A 22,906-nucleotide genomic window follows, 5' to 3' on the forward strand; every position below is an offset into this window, starting at 1 on the left:
TTAAGATCACATTTCAAAAAATAATGAAACAAATAAAAATGATGAACATGCACAATTTATGCCTGACATCATGCTGTACCTGGATTTTTAATCCTGTAAAACAAGAGATGTGAATATCAGAATGACTCGGTAGGTTTGACCCGGTCACATAATCTGGTCCAATAATTCCTCTGAGCGGTTCTTCTTTTAGTCTCTTCAGTAAAGTTGCATAAACCATTCTTTGTGAATCAGAAGGGGGTGTATGTGGAGATTCTTCTGATGATCTGTATTTTCAACAAATATTCCATTTTTAGTTTTGCAGAATCACAGGGTTGTTAAGGTTTAGATTAGAAAACAGTCCCTGATGATTATTTAGTTCTCCTTTATGAAACATGGCAAATCAACTTTAGACTCAATGTATAGTAAAATGAAGGACTTAAAAAAGGCAGGAAAGAGCGTTGTGAATTATTACTGAATATAGGCTCAACGACACAAGATTCATTATCCTGCCAAGATAAATAATGAGACAACCAAATTGTCAATAAGTCTGTCTGTCATATTAAGTGATACCTTCTGTATCCCAATTTTTATATCAGATTCACTCACCGGTTGATGGATCGTGTGCAAGCTCTCCATGCATCCAATTCCTCAGAAAGGTGTTCGATTTTTATAGGCACTGACACCTTCCGGCGTTTCAATAGCTGACTGAAACATGCGAAAAAGACATTAACATCTACCATCCGAGACAAAGACAGCAAAAGAGCAAATGAACTTTAAATAACTGCAATTTCAGATTTAACAACTGTTGTTCACAAATCTATGTGTATATGTAAATATATACACGTAGGGGGGTGTGTGTGCGTGCAAGTCCCTGGCAGGTCAAAGATATCCAATAAATATTGGTTGGATGACAGGCCGGGTATTGCTGAGTAACAGCCACGGCCAGCTACGGTGTGGCCCAGTGTGTGTCCGTATTAAAAATGACTCTTAGAAAGCAAGTGGAACAGTAAGAAAAGAATGTCAATTAGCGGAAAGCAATGGAAATGCTGATTTCAATTCTTTAAAGACAAGGATGTGTGAAAAAAAAGCAGTGAGACAGTGACAGCAGTGATCCATCACATCTGTGTATAGAAAACTGGAAAACAGATACAATGTTGTTAATTACGAGGCTGTAGGTAAGGAATTACTAGTCCTAGTTTCCATAAGTTACAAACTCAGTATGTTTTTCAAGGAACTAGTTGGTTGAAATTTAAAAGTAAAAGCTGTTTAGGAGATAAAAAGAAAAAGAACATAAGACCTTACAGGTGATATATGACTAAAAGTAAGCATTTCTATAATTTATATCTTGTGGTTAACTCTTGCTGGTTTGTCATCATTCTGCTGGGACATGATCAGAATTGGTGAGAAAAAATATAGAAATACCCTCCCCCCACACACATACCCCTAACATTTCAGTAATATTATCTCAAATCAGTTGGTAGCTTGTTTTTTTTTAACCTCAAATTATTGACTTAAAAATTTTTTATTGATAATGTAACTTGGCTCCAAAACAAATTCTTTAAATCCTATGGTTTCCCTGTCTACAGTTCTGCACTTGGTAGTACTTTGTCTGCCCAGTAGTTTTTGATGATCTACTGTAGATAGAGCACTGTTAAAGAGTGAGGAGAAAAACCCAGGTAACTAGGTGGACAGAGCACTGTGAAAATACCAGAGAAAAGCTTACATGTGTACACGGGGAATCACAAGGGTTTCACTCTGGCTGGAGCAGAGAACACGTAGAAGGACACAGTGGGTGATAAGGATGGAATGTGACTTCTGTGGAATTTCAAATAAGACTAAGGATCTAAAATGTTATCTGTTCACTAGTGGGGAGTCTCACCATCAGGGAGGCTAATGCAACTGTTGTAGGGGTGACAGGAGGAGCGGGGGTAGGGTGACTAGAGGAAGGGCTACCATAGGGGACAGTTAGTGAAGACGGTAAGTGTGGGTCCCAGAGAATGAGAAACGTGCAGGTGTGGGAACTTACTGCATAACTGGATGTTGACAGCGAGGAAGAACACCTAACCCTGAACCTGAGCATTTAATTCTGGACGACAGAAGTATAATGACATCATCAGAAGAAAGAGCGAACCCAGGAGGAATAGATGTGAGAAGGAAGATGGCTTTAATTCTGAGCGCACTGAGGTTAGCGAGCTGCGGGGCGTCCAGCCAGGCGCTGTACCTGCCTACAGAAGGGTGAGTCGTCCGCACAGAGGTGAGAGGGTGGGTTCTGAGGGACAGAGTATAGGCAGGTCCCGGAGCTCGCGTTCCTCTCTCTGGGATAACACGTTTCTAACCCAGCCACACTGTCCCAAGTCTCTCCTGCCTTAGGAATAAAATGCCTTCCTTGCATTGGTGATATGTTTTCAAGGGACCATTTTCTCTTTTTCATTACCAAAGTCATATAGAGCTGAACATAGCTCATTAAATAATATTAATTCCATGTGATACATCCTAGTGTTCTTACAATATATTTTCTAAATATTGTTAAAAGTTACTTTCGAATTGTGGTCATGCTGCCTGCGTAGGTCTCTCCTTGAGCGCCCTGACAGCAGGAATCTCTGTGCCCCCTGGTCAGGCCCACAGCTACACCAGACCTCCCCCCGGGGGCACTGGATTTTATTTTTGAGTACGACAAGCTTTAAGCACAATGGCCGATGGTCAGCAAGCTGTGAGAAAACACAGGAGTTTGGCAGGTAGGTTATACCTGAATACAATATGCTTCGCACTTTTGTACTGTAGAGATGGGAAAGCTAAAAGACACAGTTTTTCATCTTCTTTGGAAAGTAGGGTTACACCGTCCTGGCCAGTGGGTTGCAGATGCACAGCCCTAAGGAAGACTTTCCTTCCTGAGTCAAAGGGTCCTGCCCTCTGTGGTCTCCATCCTTTCACCCTTATCACTCCTTCTGCTTCGAATGTAGACCTAATACCCAGAGGGCTGGGAACTACCTGGTAACCTTGGGTCACTCAGGCAAGAGGAAGGAAGCCAAGAATGTTGGAGTTGAAAGCAGCGAAGAATCCAGATCCTTGATGGAATCTGCCTGAGAATGCCTACCTCGAGTGTCTTGACGTAAGACCAGGAACCCTTAGTGTTTAAGCTAGAATTAGGATTTCTATTATTTACACCCCAGTTCACTGCTAATTCATATCGTTTACTGCTGCTTTATTATGAAGCACATGCTTAGTAAATAAATACATGGATGAGTGCAAAATGTATTCGTTGCTTCTATGATGCACTTAGACACTAACCATCTCAGTGAAAGGTACTTCTCTAATTTCACAGTAGAAGAGAACCTGCTCTTACCTCGTGTACTCATAAAGTGCCGGGACGATGCTTTGGTACTGTCTTCTGATAGCCAGCAAAGCACCAACGTACCCACATAGTATCAGCAGTTCATTTCGAGCTCTAAAAGAGAATATATTTATTTTGAAAGATTCCGTAACTTGAGGTAAGAACATTCCTCTCATATACAGTTATTCTACTTGTGGCTCTATATTTTGATGGGTGACATTTATAGCAAAATATGCTTAGAAAGTTTTCTAAACTTGAAGATGTTTTATTCATCAGTTAACTCCTATTCAGACATGTACACAATAACATAAATTGTATTTTGAAATAAAAGTCTTTAAGTAATATTTAACTCTGCCTTCTTGTTTTTCTCTCTTCCTTGTCTGTTCCTTCATGTAATTTCTCCCCGAGTGATGCACTGGGTCGGACTGACGGATTCCTGGCATACTGTACAGACTGCAGGGGACGGCAGAGAACACCTCCTGCACACCCAGCTGGGGAAGTTTGCCAAAGTTTCACAGGCTCTGCACCATCTTTTCCACACGGCATTGCAACAAAAATAGCCCAAAGCCTCTAGTATAAATATATGTGGTCTCGGGATTTTAGTTACATGGATAACAATGTCCTTAAATGATACTTGAATTCAAGGATAGTGTCTATTTTTCAATTTCTAGCACTTCCACTTCTTTCCCCAACCTAGTAAGCTTTGCACACATGGAGATTTAAGAGATATGACCACTAGACAGACCACCGAGGACATGAGGTCCGGAACCATCCCAAAGCTCCGAATTGGCCCTATTTGAACCAGGTGTGTATGTGTGTGTCTGTGTGTACATACACATAACACACTAGGTATTAGGAAATGGGACCACTAAGATTCACTATTTGTTTCAAACTGACCTCTGTATTTTTACTTAAGGATAACACAAATTAAAATGGAATTTTTCTACACATGCACCTATCTGTTCAAGATGATCTTATTTCCTGATCTGAACACCAAAAACAATACAGCCGGGACCTTCCCTGGTGGCACAGTGGTTAAGAATTCACCTGCCAATGCAGGGGACATGGGTTCGATCCCTGGTCCAGGAAGATCCCTCATGCCGCGGAGGAACTAAGCCTGTGTGCCACAACTTCTGAACCCGTGAGCCACAACTACTGAAGCCCCTGCACCTACAGCCCGTGCTCCGCTACAAGAGAAGCCACTGCAATGAGAAGCCCACGCACCGCAACGAAGAGTAGCCTGCGCTCGCCGCCAACTAGAGAAAGCCCGCGCGCAGCGAGAAAGACCCAACGCAGCCAAAAATATATTAATTTAAAAAAAACAAAAAAACAATACAGCCATTCCGAAACATTACGTAAGCTCAGTTACGCATTTTGGAGAAAAAGTACTCACTCAGTACATGTATGCAGGAGTAATTTTTCAGTACGAACATAACTCAGTAGGTCAAGAACGGGGTAAACGGTATCCAAAGTCCAATTGGAACTACTGATGGATCCTGGCAAAATAAAACCAAATAAAAGATTCTCTAAATAATAGGATTAAAACTCGTTCGTCCAATTTTTAACTTATGTAATTGATTCTTTTCTGGTCGACGCTGTCTACTTCTTTAGTTTCTAGATCACAATCAGGTCCCGATACCAAACACGCAGCAATCTCTTTCCTCTTTAAATTCAGGACAGCTAGTGCTTGGTTTTAAGCCTTTTTATCAATATGAATGAAAATACCAAATAAAAGAGCAGATTTTAAACTATACTACCAACTGAACACGTACCTTTGATGAAGTCAATACCAATAGGAAGGGCCTTCTCAGGTTCTTGACTTAACAAGTAGTACTTTATAGTTTCAAACATATCGCCATCGGCGCGGGCTGCCTCAGCTAATTGCACACATTCTTCTACTGTGGGCAGCTTGCACTAGAAAATAATTGGTTTGATGACACTGTTACTAAGATTTATAGCGATAAAAGCAATAGCATTAAGTGCTACATGTTTCCAATATGCCTCCTTATTAAAGTTGCTGAGAACAGATGTAAATGAAACAATTTGTACTAAAAGCATACACTTATGGGAATATCTTTAAGATCTAATAACAGTAAATAGGGTATTACCTAATGAGTCAGTAGTTTTAATCACACAAATACCTAATAAAAGAGGTGAAAGTAGGGCTTCCCTGGTGGCGCAGTGGTTGAGAGTCCGCCTGCCGATGCAGGGGACGCGGGTTCGTGCCCCGGTCCGGGAAGATCCCACATGCCGCGGAGCGGCTGGGCCCGTGAGCCATGGCCACTGAGCCTGCGCGTCCGGAGCCTGTGCTCCGCAACGGGAGAGGCCACAACAGTGAGAGGCCCGCGTACCACAAAAAAAAAAAAAAAAGCAAAAAAAACAAAAAAAAAAACCCGAAAGAGGTGGAAGTAAATTGTCCTGATTGTGACACTAGAATTAGTACCTGCAAATGTAATTGAGCAGGAAATGCTGAAATTAGTTACTTTAGAACAAATATACTGACCAGTCTCAAAAACTACATTAAATGTAGAAAACATAAAAGGTACATGCTTACGTGTTCTCTACACAGTGATTTACTTTCACTTGGCCTTGAGACAAAGCAACTTTATTTCGAGTAGGACAAGCTCTCAACGTTTTTAGCTTTGGCATTCCGAAATGCCACAAAGTGGAGATCTGAGTCTATGAATTCATTACTGTAAAATGAAAAGCAACACTCCCAATCTTTTCAAATAATGTTTTTTTCTGTTAAAACTGAGAGTCTACTCCACCTTCATGTTTTTCTGCTTCCATAACGTAGACAGGAATTAAGTTATAAATTAGTAACTTAACAACTCAAATCAATATTTTAACTTAAGTTATAAATTAATTTTAGATAAAATTCTGACTTGTTCATGATATGTGCAGTTTAGGTGTTAAAGTTTGTTGGTTTGTTTCTAAGCAACACAGGCATAGTTTACTGCTGTCTTACTAGTCTTTGGCAACCACTGAGACGGAGCTTCCGCCGCAAAAAATATTTTGTGCTGTGACCGCAGATGAAGTGGTTTATCCACAGTTAGGTCATCTGTCTCCTCTCCTTGGAGATTTGTCACTCTATTTCCTTCTCACTATTTTTTACACCCCCGTAAGTTACTAAAATGGTTTATTCAATTTGTTTATTCCACAGCTTCATATTTTCCGTTGTTTAAAATTTAAGTAAACTGAATATTTTAGATCCCTCAAACTCTCTCAAAAAAATTACAACAAACTAAACTAAAAGAGCTCTCATGTATGTGACATTTCATATTGTTTCCCCATCTTTATTCACTGAATGCCAGTTATTTACTGAGCAACTACTATGTGCTAGGAACTGTGCCTGGTTAGAAAGAAAAAAGTTTCTTCACTTTGCTATATGTTCTGAGAGTAGAGGGAATTAGCAAATGGTTCCCACTGAAATTTCATTCTGACACATAATATGATAAGAAGAGTAGGTTGATCATTCCTGTAATTCTTATCCTATCTTAAAATTCCAAAAGCTATATGACTTAATATTTAAATATAATTTTTAGGGGAGTTCCCTGGTGGCCTAGTGGTTAGGATTCTGGGCTTTCACTACCATGGCCCGGGTTCAGTCCCTGGTTGGTGAGCTGAGATCCCGCAAGCCACGTGGCACAGCCAAAATATACTGTAATTAATACAATCTCCCTATTGTTGAACATTTTGATTGCTTTTATATGTAATCTTGGTATATAAATTCCTGTATTCGTAATGGAGCATTTTTAAAAAGCACTTTAGAATAAGCATGCCAATTTTATTATACTTCGCTGATTCTTTTAAAGATCTTAAACTGCCTATATTTAAAGTTAGCATACATGTACCTTAAGATGCAAAGTGGAAAGGGCTTGGATGTGAAGTTACAAACGTTGAAGTTCTCACCCCACCGTTAACTAGTTAAAAGTTCCGGGCTTCCCTGGTGGCGCAGTGGTTGATAGTCCACCTACCGATGCAGGGGACACAGGTTCATGCCCCGGTCCGGGAGGATCCCATATGCCGCGGAGCGGCTGGGCCCGTGAGCCATGCCGCTGAGCCTGCGCGTCCGGAGCCTGTGCTCCGCAACGGGAGAGGCCACAACAGTGAGAGGCCCGTGTACCGCAAAAAAAAAAAAAAAAAAAAAAAAGTTCCTTACCTTCTCTGAGTTCACTTTCTTTATAAATTAGGAACAGTATCCCCTGCTTTTCAGAGTTTCATGAGAATTAAGTAACAGATAGATAACAGATGTGAAAATTTAGAACAGTTCCAAACGTATAGTAGAAACTCAATAAATGTTCTTCCTTATTGTTATAATTTTTGTTGTATTTATGAGGGGATTCTGACGGGACCGTATATTCATTTCTCTGTGTGCGTCACTATTTGACCAAACCTAAAGCTAATGAAATCACAGCACTGCATTCCAAAGTAGAATACTTAATATCGTCAGCATACCTTCTCATGAAGATCATTTATCTCTTCGATACACCCCGGGTAGAAAGCACAGAGTTTTACTAACTGTAGTTCGCTGTCAGGAGTCATCAGGAGAAGATCAACGGCCAAATTCCTATTCACATAACAAAAGGGGAAACTTCCGTGAGGAAGAAAAAGCCTAAAAATAACATTTTAGAACTATTTCAAAGGAAGAAGACTCATTACACCTCCCTTGCTTTTCTATTTACATAAACAGTACTAATTTCCTACTTAGTTATGAAACTCCTCTAAATGTAGATTACAGAAACCAGAGGACGTGAAGAAAAAACATATTATGAAATTCCTAAATACTGAGCCCTTATATATTTACAATTAATTTTGTTATTATAGAATAATTCTCTAACCAAACTAAGTAGTATGAGACGTGTTCTTTGGAGCGAATTATAAGGCAGACTCTGTGAAAGCTAATTCTCACCAACTTTTGCTACACTTGCCAACAATGGACAACTGTACCTTCCAGCGCATGAAGCTAATGGATATTTAGATATTTTAAGTTTAGATGTATGGGTATTCTGCATATTTCTTAAACTTTAGGTGGAAATCAAAGAACAGAAATGCGGGTTCCCGATTTGCTTTCTAAAGATTTAATCAATGGAATAGATCATTTTGAAATCAGACATTTAAAAAATGTGTGGACTTCCACAGCTTTACATTAAAATATTTTGTATAAAATCATTTTTAAAAATCAGGAGGTGAGGAGGTTTTGGTTTCATGCCTCGTAAGAGAGAAATCACTAATTTTTAATGGCTTACGATATTATTATTCAATTTTCAAGAAAATGATGGACATTCCGCATGACTTTAGACAGTATTCCAAATGTGAAGTTACCACGGCTGTGCTGTGGGCTCTGAGTAAAGCCCCCTCCGCCTTCTTCGCGCAGCCTTCAGTAAAATCTAAATTGGTCACTCAAGTGAATAAATTATTTTAGAAAATATTAGGGAGATGTTTCATCAGAATACACTGAGTAAAGAACAGGAATAGGGATAAGTTGTACGTGTCAAATTCTCTATCATCATTGGGCAAGTAAATCTTTGAGTGTTCTTACAGGTTCCAAATTAGAGTAATTCATCTGTTCTTGATAAAAAGTATGACTTTATGTTTTCTGATACTAACATTTAATAGCAGTTTTTAATCATGTCCATGAGAATATCGAAATTATCATTTGCTTTTATAGTGTTTTAAAAAGCTGTGCTAAAATTCTACTTTAACTTCTATGAACTACAGACAAAAGTCTGACTTTCTTATCCTAGAATCATATCCTGACACAGAGAAATTTACAGCAATTCTAGCTAATTTTATTTACTTTTTAGGCTAGTTCACTATTTATTGAAAATTCAGTATGCCAGTAGGGGAAAATGTGTGTCTATATTTCTATATACTGATATAGACCATGAGTGATTTTGTACCTAGGTTATAGGAACTGTTCTCATTACTTTGTAGTTAGGTTTTATATAAACTATATAAATGAACTGGCATTCTGCAAAGCAATAAACCAAAAACAGTTAGTGATCATTTCTTAGTAAAGAGTTGGTATTCTAAAAACAAAATATGTGAATTTTTAATTGAAGATTTTAATAAAACTCGATAATACCTGTATCCAGTGGATGGAAAGCTAAAAAGAAAATAAATTTGAATACCGTGAATAGGCAATGACAACCAAGAAAAAGCAAACTTTTACCAGTGACTGTAAAAAAAAAACATGAAGTGTTCTCGGTTTATAAAATTACATTAGGATTAGATTTCGCTCAGAAAAAAAAAAAGCCAGATGCATGTATTTCAGCGTTTGAACTTTATCCTGGTTTCTGGTGCACAAACCTATGGCTATATTAAGAAAGGACTCTTGGAGGGAGTTAAAAGGAAGGAGAAGTTTGTTTTATATTAAAAGCAATAAGACATAGAGTCAGGTGGAAGATTTTGAAACCTCTTTAAAATTTAATATCCATGTTTCGCTACTTTTTTACCTTTACTTCTTTTTAAAGAGTAATCACATTGTATTTGAATTAGATGATGACTTTTAGCACAGCGTCAGTCAGTCACCTTTGTGGGTTAAGTAGTGTGAGTTAGACCTCGTGCTTTCGGTTGGGTCTGAGCCAACGACCATAGTTCTTGAGAGACGGCACTGGGTCCTCTCGAGGGATGGCCTGCGTTAGGTACACTTAAGTCTGAGACTGATGGTGGGGCACCACTCCATTCTGATGGGGGAGGGAGCTCTTACATCACTGTAAGATATGGGTAAACATTAGAATGACTCTGAGATTCCCGAATCTCTCTGAAGCCCCCAGATCCAACAGGAAAGGAGTCCGGGAAGCACTGCTCTTTTTCTGACTCAGCCCTGGATGAGGGGGCGGCGTAGTGTGACAGCTGCCATAGACTGAATGTTTGTGTCCCCCAAAAGTCCTATGTTGACATCTAACCCCCAGCGGGATGGTATTAGGAGGTGAGGTCTTTGGGAGGTTATAGGGACATGAGGGAAGAGCCGCGATGAATGGGATTTAGTACCCCGATAAAAGGGGTCACAGGGAGCTCCCTCACCCCTTCCACCACGTGAGCACAGCAAAAACGCAGCCAGTTACGAAACAGGAAGCCAGCTCCCATCAGACACCGAATGTGCCAGTTTATCTTGAACTTCTCACTCTCCAGAACCATGAAAAATACATTTCTCCTGTGTATCAGTCACCCAGGCTGTAGCATTTTGTTACAGCAGCCCCAGCTGACTAAGACAGTAGCTAGGAGTGCAAACACTGGAGCCAGTTTATGTAGCTTTGAGTCCTGGCACGACCAATTACTGAGACCAGAGGCAAATCAACATCGACCGCATAGTTCTGAGTGAACTGTCGCATGTTGCACGTAAGTGCTTACGACGGTGCATGGCGCACAGTGAGCGGTAAGGAAGCGTTAGCTAGCGATGACGATGATTCTCATCTGTAGTGTTCAACAGTGGCGTCTGTATAGCTCCATCGTAAGAGTGGGGGCCTGTGTGCAGGGAGTGTAGAGTGGGGAGACGTGAAAGTCCTCATAAACAAGCTTATGTAGAAATTTCCCAAGGTTCTACGTGAGAAGACAGAGGTCTAAAATCATCTTTATTCAACAAACACGTGAGTGACAGCACCATCTCCTTCCTCCACGATGAAGGACTGTCTGCCCTGAGAAGTGAGGGAGAATTGCTGTGAGCTGGAGCTCCAGGTCCCCCAGGGACTCTCCCGGGTCTGCCTCTTACAGCACAGCCCAAGTTTGTTCCAAGTGTCCGGCTATACCATCTTTATTATTACTCTCCATTAGAAAAGTGACTTTATTTTCTAAACCTCAAACTAAGACCCAAGATCTGACAAGAATGAGTGTAGACATGCAGAATTTAAAAAGTGGGAATGTTGGGCTTCCCTGGTGGTGCAGTGGTTGAGAGTCCGCCTGCCGATGCAGGGGACACGGGTTCGTGCCCCGGTCCAGGAAGATCCCACATGCCGCGGAGCGGCTGGGCCCGTGAGCCATGGCCGCTGAGCCTGCGCGTCCGGAGCCTGTGCTCCGCAATGGGAAGTGGGAATGCGTGGTCCTGATAATCTTAAGAAGTGCACATTTACTGTCTCATGGTGCTTTATGTGTTTGAAATATCACACGTTACAACTGGGCTACTTCAGAATAAGTGATGGCAGATTTCGCTACATAGCCACGGTAGTTCTCACTCTTAATTCATGCTCACATCTTATCTTTATCTAAAAGGGAGCTCCTATATTCTCCCAACACACATCTTATCAAGAGCAACTTACCACATTCAAAAAATGCTTCCATCACTAGGAAACTATTCTTTGACTTTAGAAATGCTCACCACATTGGAATCATCATGCACTTTCTCGCCAGCAGCTCGAGGGCATAGTGGGTTGCGGGTCCTGCCAGCTCTCCAAGCACTGTGCCCACACAGACTGCCAACTCCAGCTCGTTTCCGCGAATCAGGTACGCCATAGCCAGCTTGCTCAATGAGAAAAGAATTCCTTCAGTTTCATAGATGCTGGGCAGCCTCATCATTCCCCTACTGCATCTCATGAAGCAGATAAAGTTGTATTAACCTATAATCGATTATTCTTATAAAATACCGAGTGTAACATTTGTCTACAGTACTTATGTCAGGGCAACTACGGTTTTCAGATGGAAAAGCTGATAAAGGGACACAGAGCACATTTTATAAGGTCAGAATTTAAGAGTTTCGAGCCTTTGCTCACATTTTTGTAATTAATAACAGTCTCTCTGCAGTATCCGCCACATGTCCTTCAGTCCCTCTATCAGAAAAAAAAGTAAATTCGTAAAATCTTCCTCGATACTGTACAATGACTATCAATTATCCTTTAAGGCCAACACAGCTAAGGATACACGCAAAATAGAACCCACATCTTTACTTAATGGTTTCCTATTACATTAGAGGCTCAAATGAAAAATACCTCAAAAACATAACTTGCGAAGAATATACTAAAGTATCTATAAAAATAACTGCTTTCAAAAGTCAGGTATTCTGAGTCCAAGTCCAGTGACTCTTCCCTTTACCACACTCCTGCTTCTCATATATGATGAAATACTTAAAGTAAGGTTTTGACAAATATGTCTCTTGTAATAAAAATAAATAAATAGGTAAATAAAAAGATCTCATAGCCTGTACAGTTTATCTGTGTTTATTGGGCATGTCATCGCTCAGGCTTGGAAAGCACGCAAAAACCAGATCTTACATAGAAAGTCACCGTTTTATTCCCCCTCAAACATCATGACGTATCTTAAGAGCTTTTCATTCACATGAGCCATTTTGAAATGTACCTCGATATTATCCACAGCGAGGTGGCAACACGCGGCTAGGACTGCCCGGCCATCCTGAAAATACCATTCCGCCAGCTCTCTGCAGGCTTCCTGCAGGAGTCTAGGAAGAAAAAGTGTACGTACTGGATATAAACACAAGGACTCCATCATAAAAGTGAACTGATGCCTTTTTATAACAAGCTGCTTAAGGGATCCAACAAGATTTAATTTTATATCCTTGGTATAGGTAGAAAGCCTGATTTGGGGGGAAAATCAGGAAAGCAGTCTTTCTTAGCAGATGAGCTGATAAGGCTACCTGCTCTCCCCTGCAATTTTTCTTCTTTTCAGAAGAAAAGCCAAATTTTCAGAATTTCCCATCCTACATCGAATAATTTATGCCTCAGCTATAGGGGCAGTTAACCTTAGAAGAATTACAGGTTGAACAGAAACTTTTCAAGATTTAGGTGATGACTGGAACAGGGGTGGTGTAATGTTAGATCTTTAAAATGCCAAGTTTAGAAATGGCAGAGAATAACAGCAAAAAAACAGGAAGAAATGCGTTAGTCCCAACACATTATTTGCCTAACATTTTGTGATCATTTTTACTTGTCAAGTGTCCCAAAAGTTTAAATATCCTATTTCCTAGGGCCATGATAGGAGCTAAGAGAAGACGCAGAGGAAGGTAGATTACTGGACTTGAAAAAGGTCAAAAGGCTGGCGAATCCTAATTTCTATTTCTTTTAAAAACGTTAGTATTTGGATTTCATTTTTTTTTAATTTTTAAAAACATTTGTATTGGAGTACAGTTGGTTTACAATGTTGTGTTACTTTCTGCTGTACAGCAAAGTGAATCAATTACACATATACATATATTCACTCTTTTTAAGATTCTTTTCCCATAGAGGTTATTACAGAGTATTGAGTAGAGTTCCCTGTGCTCTACAGTAGGTCTTTATTAGTTACCTATTTTATATATAGTAGTGTGTATATGTCAAGAGACCTAGATGTTGTTCCAGATGCTAATACCAGGGTGTCATGGATTTTGAGTGATGTCAGGGAGATGTTATCCACACTGAGTCTAGGGTGAAACATTAATAAACAGCACATCTTACTTTTACTGCCTCTCCTCCCCAGCAGGTTTGATCAGATTTTAAAGATTTAGGTGCTTTATATGCAATTTCTGTACTGAAATGCAGTTTTTGCTTTTCTGGAAGCTACATAAGACGTGTGGCGGCTGTGTCTATGTGCCTGACATTTCCCTCCTCGTCTAGGGACGGATGCTGTGACGGAACATGACTGTGGTGAGAAATGCAGTTGAGGACACGAGACAGACAAGTCCTCTGCGTGCCAAGAAGGATGAACTGCCTTAAAGGGAAACCAGCCACAAAAAAGTATTGATCCCCAACAAAGAATGAATCGCTCACTCGTTAAAGTCTTCCTTGTAGATATCATCAGAATAAGAAGATCCTTTAGGTGTTGAAACATGGAAGGTTTGCATATTTCCCTCACAAGCAGCCTGGAATTTAATGCAATCTTTAGTTAATCTGTAGCTACCTGTTGATAATGGACCGATTTCAGAATATTCTTTTGAACAAAGTATATTTAAATGATGTTTGAAATTTATACTACGATTTGGAGATAGGCTTAGAATTAAAAAAAAACCAAAAAAACCAACCCATGAACTCTGTTGTATCAACAGGAAGCTTCAAGTGAATGATTACTAGAGTTGCTCAAGTGTATACAACATTCAGCAGCGTAGAAAAGGCCAGAGTTCAGAGATGCCTGCATGTTTAAAGATCTAAAATAGGTTCAGTGTGGCCAGAGCAAAGAGAGGGTGACTGAAATGTCCAAGAAAGAAGGTCAGGAGGTGGGCAGAAGCCAAGCCATCTACAACTCTGTCCATCACGTGAACATGACCTTCCCCCTCCCACACGCCCCTCCCAGTGTGTCCGGCCCGTGTCGTTACGTGTTTGTACCTGTGCAACAAGCAGAGCTTCTTTCAGCTGACCTCGTGACATAAAAAAATGGACTAATTTTTTCACATCGCCAGTGGCTATGCAGTATGGAATGACATCATCCTTATCTTCCTGGATCAGCTGATCAGCTCTCCTAATAAAATAACAACAAAGCTTTTTTTTATATAACATAGTAATTTCAAGGTTCTCAGTTTGACTGAGATTCTCTGAAGTCTCTAAAATTTGCATCAGAATCCACAAAGACCTAGATTTATAATCATATCACATAAGGAGGACAAAAGTTTCCTGAAATAGTAAACACTGTTAGTACTTGTTTCCCCTTAGGAAACTACAAATTTTCATATTTTAAAGGCAATGAACATTTCAGGTCTTAAAATTAATGTAGCTTAGCTATTAAAATAAGGAATATATCTTTCTGATAAGTTGTTACCTAGATAGGTGTGATGGGACATCTACTCTCAATTGGATTAATGCATACGTGGGTGTCTACTTCACTAAAGACAGAATTTTAAGCGCTTTAGTGAGCACAGCGACTGGCGAGCCTCTGAATGCAAGTAGCTAAAGAACCATTAAAAAGGATAATTCAAGAAAATTTTATTTCACTGTTACTTATATTTAACAAACATGAAATTTATTTGTTTTGATTTTTTCCCTACTCACTGTCATAACTGGCTATGTTTTTGCTGTGCTCATATGCTGGAAAGGGTTAAGGAGCTTTGCCCCAGGCAAGGTAGCTTGAAGGAAAATAATGTTCCCAATATGTGAGGGGGGAGCGGAGGCCTGATCTTGAAGATTATGAAGGATATACATGTGTCTGTCTCTGTCTCTCTACATCCATCACTGTCTGTCTGTCTCTGTTTCTCTTTTCCTGTTTTATGTCCCCATTACTTTCTCAGTGACCAACCTCGTTAATGCCACTCTTAACATTCAATCTCAGTTTTACTGAGAACTAATCTGGTATATTTAATTTACGCTGGCACCTGCATTAAACTCCATTTCAATTGCCAACCTTTGGGTGGGTGCAGTAGACACTTTTTTATTTAATAATAAAACAACAATTTTATTATTGTTTGCCTAGATCACTGTTAACAGTCTCCAGTTCATGGGGTCACTGGAGTCTTCCCTAACAACCAGGCTTTTACCATCTGACCCTGATTTCCCTGTTATAGCTGTTTAGAAACAATATTCTCTTCCTGGGCATTTAGAAATAGGACTGAGAGACTGCCGATCGATCTTTCTGAATGGCTGGATGCATAAAACATGAACTTAGGAGTTGCAGGGAGATGATTTTCTGGCCACCATGTGAACTAAGGAGCAGAGAAAATCAGGTGTTGGTTTTCAAAGATAAATGAAAAAGACTGTTGTTTCTTAGGTTGAAACAAAATTGTTTTGTGAAATAAATACCCTCTGCTAACCTGACTTTACTAAGGTTTCAGTGGGAGCAGTGACATTTACAATCGTGTAGTAATTGTACACACAACAGAAGACACATGAACTTAGAATTACTTTGGATTCTCAGAGCTTAGTCTAAGGAGCCTGCAGTCTGAGGGCTGGAGCTAGCTAATGCTTAACTTATTTGGGGAGAGTAGGTGCTGGGGAATGGTCCACTTTCCCACGGCTAATGCGTTAATCCTTCTGTATTTCATGCTTAGTCTCTGATTGATTTTATGGGTACACGTGAGTTACAGTTGAATTTTTTTCTAAACCCTGTCCCGTGAAATGAAAACCAAACTTCATTTTTAATGCCAGAAGCAAGGTAATTACTCATTAAATAGTCCTCTACGGTAACTGGCACGTAGTGAGTGCTAAATATCTGTGGAACGAATGAATAGAACAGAACAGAGAGCAGTCTATGTTTCCCCCTCAGAAGATACGTGGTGGAAGCCCTAATCCACAGTACCTGTGAGTGTGACTTCATTTGCTGATATAATTAGTTAAGACGGGGTTGTACTGGATTAGGGTAAACTCTCAATCTGATATGACTGGTATCCTTATTAAAAAGGGGGAATTTGGACCCAGAAACGCACGGAGGATAATGCCACGTGAAGACTTAGCAGAGCCTGCAGTGCCAAGGGCTGTCGGTAACCACCAGAAGCCAGGGGGAGAGCACGGACCTGATTCCTTCTCAGAACCTCCAGCAGGAAGCAACACTGCTGACAACTTGAGAGCCGGGAGAGAATACATTTCTGTTGTTCTAAGCACTCGGTTTGTGGTCCTTTCTTATGGCAGCCCTAGGAGACCAATACACCTCAGAAGAAATCTTGTTTGTTTATTACATTCTAGAACAAGGACATCCGGTTAACCTTGTTCAGTGGTAAAACCCTTCTTCATCATCAGAACTACCTTGTATACATGCAGAGGACATGGCAGGAATTAGTGTCCACAGAGAGAATTTCTGAGATTATTTATAGAATGACTATTTCACGAACTTTGCTAACCTTCAAGAAATCTTACCACTTATATTTCAATAGCAATACATTAACCAGTGAGTATGTTGACTGATCTGTCATTTCCTCCATCAACATGGGGGAATTTGCCTTCTACCACTGTTCTTATCAGATGTCAGCTCAAATATAAGAACGCCAAATGACTTATAACCGATTCATTTAATTTACTGTATCAGGAGATATAAAATTCAGTTATCATTTAAAACAACATAAAAGTAAAAAATCTCAAAGGCTACTAGCATACTTATATATTGCTTCTATTTTAACAAAATGTAAAACATCTGTTTGGACACAGACTCTCTGCCTCACCTCTGCATCAACTTCTTCCAGTATTTCACAGACACCCCTGGCGCAACTGACAAGGCTTTGTCCCACTAGAACAGGAGAAGAGAAGAGCAGAAACATACCCATTTTGATTGTACGGGCTAACTCTTAACAGACTTTTTTTAAAAATGAACTCATATTTATAACACAAGTTTTTATTAGAGTGTTTGGATTTCCAGGCATATTTTTTGTATACTATCTCATGCATTCCCTAGGGTATAAGTATTACCATAGTTTAAAATAAAATAAGATATATAAATTCCCTGATTTAGCAGGGAAAATCCCAAGCCTACAGAGAAAGAAAGAGAGGTGGAGGGAAGGGGGGAGCAGAGAGAGAAAAAGAAAAGAGGTTGGGGGAAGGGGTAGTACATAAAGTATGTAGTTTGAAAAATATACTAACTCACCTTCCCACACAATACCAGAGTAATCTGGTCTATGGTATTCTATGTTCTATTTTCAAAGTCATATATACACTGAAATTTTTATTTCACTGTTACTTATATTTAACAAACACGGCATTTACTTCTATTTTTATTTTTTCCCTACTCATTGTCATAAATTTTATTCATTGTCATCTCTCCCTTTATAATTGATATTCCTGTCTTCATATTTTAAAAATGAGACTACTACTAAAAGAAGCTCGCTGTTCAATTAAGGCTGATTGTGACTGTTGTTTGAAGACACAGATTTCACTGAATTCAAGTCTAGAAGGGAACTGAGGAGAAAATATTCTGAAATATCACTACAAAAATCAAAACTTCATTTTAATTAAGGCTCTCCGAGACAGGCAAGTTCTACTGCAAATAAAGCTAGAAAATTGGTAATTGGCCTGAAAATAATAGGTTAGGGAATTTTTAACACTACATTATTTATAATCATGTTTTTTGGGGGAAATTCATCTTTATTATAGTAGGGATGAATGGAAGAAAGAAATTGAAATGTAGATTAAATTAACTTTAAAATCACCAAGCTCTTTCAATAAAAACATGTGTTGCAAGTGAAAAGAATAAATGTTTTCCTAATCTCATACTATCAATTTTACAGAAATAGAAGCTATTTGTAAGGCGGTGATCATGAACAATTATAAGGACACCTATATTTCTAAAGGGTTGGAAGCACAGTTTTTTGGATCATTAAGTCCATTGATGAAACTGCACAACAGCAAAATTATTAGCTCCATAAGTAAATGCCTGATTAAATTATCTTGAATTAAACTGGAATTAAATATAATTTAAAATTATATACACCCAAATATATAACTCAGAAAGATAAAGAATTACACTGTTCTACCAAATTTATTTATTCTTTTTCTCCTTCACTTTTGATATTCTTTCTAGAAGTGCCCTGTTAATAAAGAAGTTACTTTTAAGTCATACCTTTATTTCTTCATAAGAAAAATTTCACACTGCTCCTAAGTTAAACATTTTTTTAGTTTGCAATTCCTTTTAAATAACATTTTTAAATGGTACACTTTATTATCTTAGATCAAGGAGTAATTCATTGTTTTTCTCTAATGTATGGGGAAATACAAAGGTGAGCTAAATTTAATTTTGATACAGTTTAATGTAATGTTACGGCTTAGTTTTACTTCATATTATTTGTAAGTATTCTTTTTTTTTAAGTTAGTTTTTTTAATAGATCTTTATTGGAGTATAATTGCTTCACAATACTGTATTAGTTTCTGTTGTACAACAAAGTGAATCAGCCATTTGCATACATATATCCCCATATCCTCTCCCTCTTGAGTCTCCCTCCCACCCCTCTAGGTGGTCACAAAGCACCGAGCTGATCTCCCTGTGCTCTGCGGCTGCTTCCCACTAGCTATTTTACATTTGGTAGTGTATATACGTCAATGCTACTCTCACTTCGCCCCAGCTTCCACATCCCACCCCCGTGTCCTCAAGTCCATCTTCTATGTCTTTATTCTTGCCCTGCCACTAGGTTTGTCAGTACCATTTTTCTTTTAGAGTCCTAACATCATGCTTTGTAATTATAAAATTAATTAACCAAGAGCTTTTCAGAAATTATCAACCATGGAATGAGTCCATGTCATTCTAATCTTTTATTTTTCATGGGTAGAATTTCTGTTGACCTAAAAGTACACATGCCAAAAAATGAAAGGCTCAATAAATCTTCCCAAACTGAATACTAATGTAACAAGCTCCCAGATCAAGGAACAGAAGCCCCTCCTCTCTTCTGCTCTATTTTAGTCACCACCCATTTCCCAAAGGAAACCACCATCCTGAATTTTAATAGAATGGATTCATCCAAACCTTTTTGGAAAACTCTGTTTTGTTGATTCAGTGCTCTCTGAAGATCAGAATGCGCCTTCACCAGCTGACCCTCAGAGGGGGTCAGTGTGGGACTGACAAACAGTATTAGCAAGGGGAATTCACTGGGAGCAGATTAGCCAACATAGATTTTTTTAGGAATCAAAGACTAGAGTCGAGGACAGTGGTTTTCACAGGTTAGCTTGTTGGGAAGAGAAGCTGGAGGGCTTAGAAAGGCACCTGTCATTGGGCTCCATCCCCCGAGTTCCTGATTCGGTAGGTTTGGGTGGGAAATGCACGTCTGAGGAGTTCCCAGGCATGCTGATACTGCTAGCCAGGATCTCACTTGGATAGCTACTGCTCTGAGGTATACCCCTGGTATCAGATTGGCAGAGAACCAACCAGGCCTGGAAGAAGATAAGCTTGATATTTAGTATCTAACTGAGACTTGGAACACTGTGTGAGACTCCTTGGTTTTGCTTTAATAGCACATTTTACCTCTCCAAGTTCCACCATCAGCTCACAGTATCTCCGGATCTGTCCTAATCGCAAGTGTATTTCAGCAGCTTCCTTCAGTCTTTCCTCTTTAGTAGGGACACCAATACCACCACCAAATTTAGACATCTTGACTGTGGTTAGTTCTTGGGCTTCAGACTGGTTAAGAAGAAAATGAAATGATCTAAATTTTATTATACAACAGTTAGTGATAACAGATCATTATAAAAGCATTATACAGACACATATTTTATAAGCATATAGCACTGGAAATTAAATATTTTTTTAAATCAATGCTTTTTATCTATAATATATAACACCTCTTTAAACACAATATTTTGGTGTGGTGAAGAGTAGGGCTTGGATATGCCTGGTGTGGGTGGGAAGAAGCTAAATCCCATTTTCCTTAAAACTCACCAGAAGTCCAGAGGCCAAAAGGTAGTGAGTGCTAAAGTGGTATATAACTGGTGAAAAAATATATAATAAATAAATAAATAAAAATAAAAACTAAAAATTATTCTAATTGGTTTCTATACTATCAATAGGTAACTGTTACAGTCATTAGGTGTTTAGTTTGTGACTTAGAAGGGTACTTCTTTATGAAAATAGCTGCTTCCTATCACCATCAAATCCACATCCCTGGCATTATTCTCTCCATGGTCTAACAATTAAATAGTCACCCATTGATACTTCATTGCAAATATAAAAGCTTTTTCTTCTTTCTGGTCTCAGGACTGGTTTACTGTTGGAACTGCATATCGCTTCATGTATAAGGTGACTAGTAGTTTTGTACTGAAATTCATTAAGGGATAAAATATGATCAGTTTTAATAAAATATATCCCAGAATACAGCCTAGTAGGACTCTGAGACAAAGATCAGAGTAGCCCATACATACAATCATCTGGGAAGAGTGTAAAAGGTAAAGCATTTCAAGGGCTTTCCAGGTGACCTTTGAAGAATTTCACGAGATTCAACCTATGAAAACCATGGCTGCCTTAATCTGTTCCCCAAATAATTGATACTCTCGTGATCAGTTTTTACTGAAGGTTTATGTCCTCAGTGTTCACTTACTTCAGTCTACCAACTCTAATTATATATGCAAAAAATAATATTCATATTTTAAGAGTGAAAAGGCGAAACAATTTTGTGTTTGAGTACATCACATCCGCATACTTTACTTACTGTTCGGAATGTAATCAGATGTTTCAAATGCATTATTCCTTTACAGTAGTTCTGAGGAAGTAAGCTATCATCTTGCCCTTTTATCACAGCAACTAAGTCCCATAAATTGTCACTGCCACCCGGAGGCTAAAAAGTTGATACAGAACATCCAAAGATAGAATAATGAATTAAAAACCCCACAGCATTTTGCACCTTTAAAAATATAATGCAGGCATATCTAACTTGAAAAATCACCAGGATAATAACTATACTCTATCTTATTTATTGTTTCTGGTTTCCATTTGCTTTTATTGTTTGTTAGGCCCTCTGAGATCCTTGTTGGATTAATGCATGCACCCAAATTGTCTATTGAGGACCAGAGGGGAAAAGCTTTATTCGTTGCAAAAGATCCTTGAATCACCCACAGTCCCAACAAATAGCCTCTATATATACAAATGTGTGTGTATAAGCGTGTGTGGTATAATATGAAAATTTTGGATATTTTCAAATGTATATAGTAGAAACTGTTATAATTTATAAAATAACACTAAATTTAAAATCATTTAAGGTCGGTGGCAAACTTTTTTGATTACATATTTTGTTAGCTCAGAAATAATCTCAGCTGTCTATTACCATGTGGAAGATCACGAATAGTTCTTGAGGTGAAAAGGGTCTTCAAAACAAAACACGCGGTTCTGAAGTGCAAGTAATAATTAAGAAGGAAAAGTTGATTTATTGCCAATAATAAAAGATAGTAATATCAAGGCGAGGGCCAGAATAGAAGGTAAGGAAGCATGCTGCTATAAAAGCAGACATGGAGACCACACAGCCGCAGCTGACAAGTTAGGAGGTAGATCGGTAGCTGAAGTACCCTAAAGGCTGTCAGAAATGCTACTGATTAGTCAATGATCGGTTTTATCAGTGTTAGTAGGGTGGAAACAGCAAATCGCCTTCTTCTGTCTCTTTTTTAATGTCTCATTGCCCTCACGACTTACGGACCATTTGCTTTCTTACACTGGGATGACACATGTAAATATGTGATAACTTAATGACAAAAAGTTGTCATGATTCACTTTGGCAAAGGGGAGATTTTCACATTTAATTCCTCTAATACTTACTGATAAACATTCTGAAAACCATCTTAGTTTTTTCACACGAGGGTTGCCACTTAGTTTCTCTATCTCCTGTTTGATGTCTCTTGACACTTTGCCACACAGCAGAGGGGGCATGCCTTGTTCTACAGCACAATCTGGAGAAGAGACACAACTCAGTGAGAAAACAGCGCTTATAAAATCGTATTTAGAAAGAAGATCTAATACACGCAGAGTTTCCATACCAGTGTTCCCGATAATTTCTTCCCAGGATCTATCTGCCAGAATATTTATTTGTAAAGGAGTGATTAACGGCGTTAATGACCAGAGTCTCACCGTAGAGTCCCGGGAGCACGAGGCCATAGTGAAGGGGCGACGTGGGTGGCATGTTAAACCTGATGGAAGAAATAAAGCCATTTACTAAAGGAAGCACTGAAAAATATGTTTTATTGATGTGTACCTCCTAACCCTTCCACAGAACTGAAGTTGTGGAGAAGTGTTTTAAATAATATTTCTGTCCTGGCTGAAAACAATACACAGATGTAAAAAAAGTATTTAGCA

At 39.0% G+C, this 22,906-nt stretch overlaps 1 protein-coding gene across 4 annotated transcripts in view; it reads right to left on the reverse strand.

Moving 5' to 3' along the window:
* WDR17 (WD repeat domain 17) overlaps positions 1-22,906 on the reverse strand; it is a 79,115-nt gene that overhangs the window by 2,429 nt on the left and 53,780 nt on the right. For 2 of the 4 annotated variants that reach the window (XM_082680558.1, XM_082680557.1), the window contains exons 15-29: positions 22,591-22,740; positions 22,373-22,503; positions 21,276-21,401; positions 20,096-20,251; positions 17,313-17,377; positions 14,557-14,689; positions 14,005-14,096; positions 12,602-12,701; positions 11,628-11,767; positions 7,769-7,880; positions 5,083-5,224; positions 4,704-4,806; positions 3,323-3,424; positions 586-684; positions 80-263 (exon numbers count right to left, since the gene is read on the reverse strand). In XM_082680558.1, coding sequence (XP_082536684.1) covers positions 80-263; positions 586-684; positions 3,323-3,424; positions 4,704-4,806; positions 5,083-5,224; positions 7,769-7,880; positions 11,628-11,767; positions 12,602-12,701; positions 14,005-14,096; positions 14,557-14,689; positions 17,313-17,377; positions 20,096-20,251; positions 21,276-21,401; positions 22,373-22,503; positions 22,591-22,740 — 1,835 coding nt within the window. Of the gene's footprint in view, positions 1-79; positions 264-585; positions 685-3,322; positions 3,425-4,703; positions 4,807-5,082; positions 5,225-7,768; positions 7,881-11,627; positions 11,768-12,601; positions 12,702-14,004; positions 14,097-14,556; positions 14,690-17,312; positions 17,378-20,095; positions 20,252-21,275; positions 21,402-22,372; positions 22,741-22,906 lie in introns of all 4 variants that reach the window. The other 2 variants (XM_082680555.1, XM_082680556.1) reach the window with 1 other exon arrangement.

The sequence above is a fragment of the Grampus griseus genome (assembly GCF_964374135.1).
Source record: "Grampus griseus genome assembly, chromosome: 21".
NCBI lineage: Eukaryota > Metazoa > Chordata > Mammalia > Artiodactyla > Delphinidae > Grampus > Grampus griseus.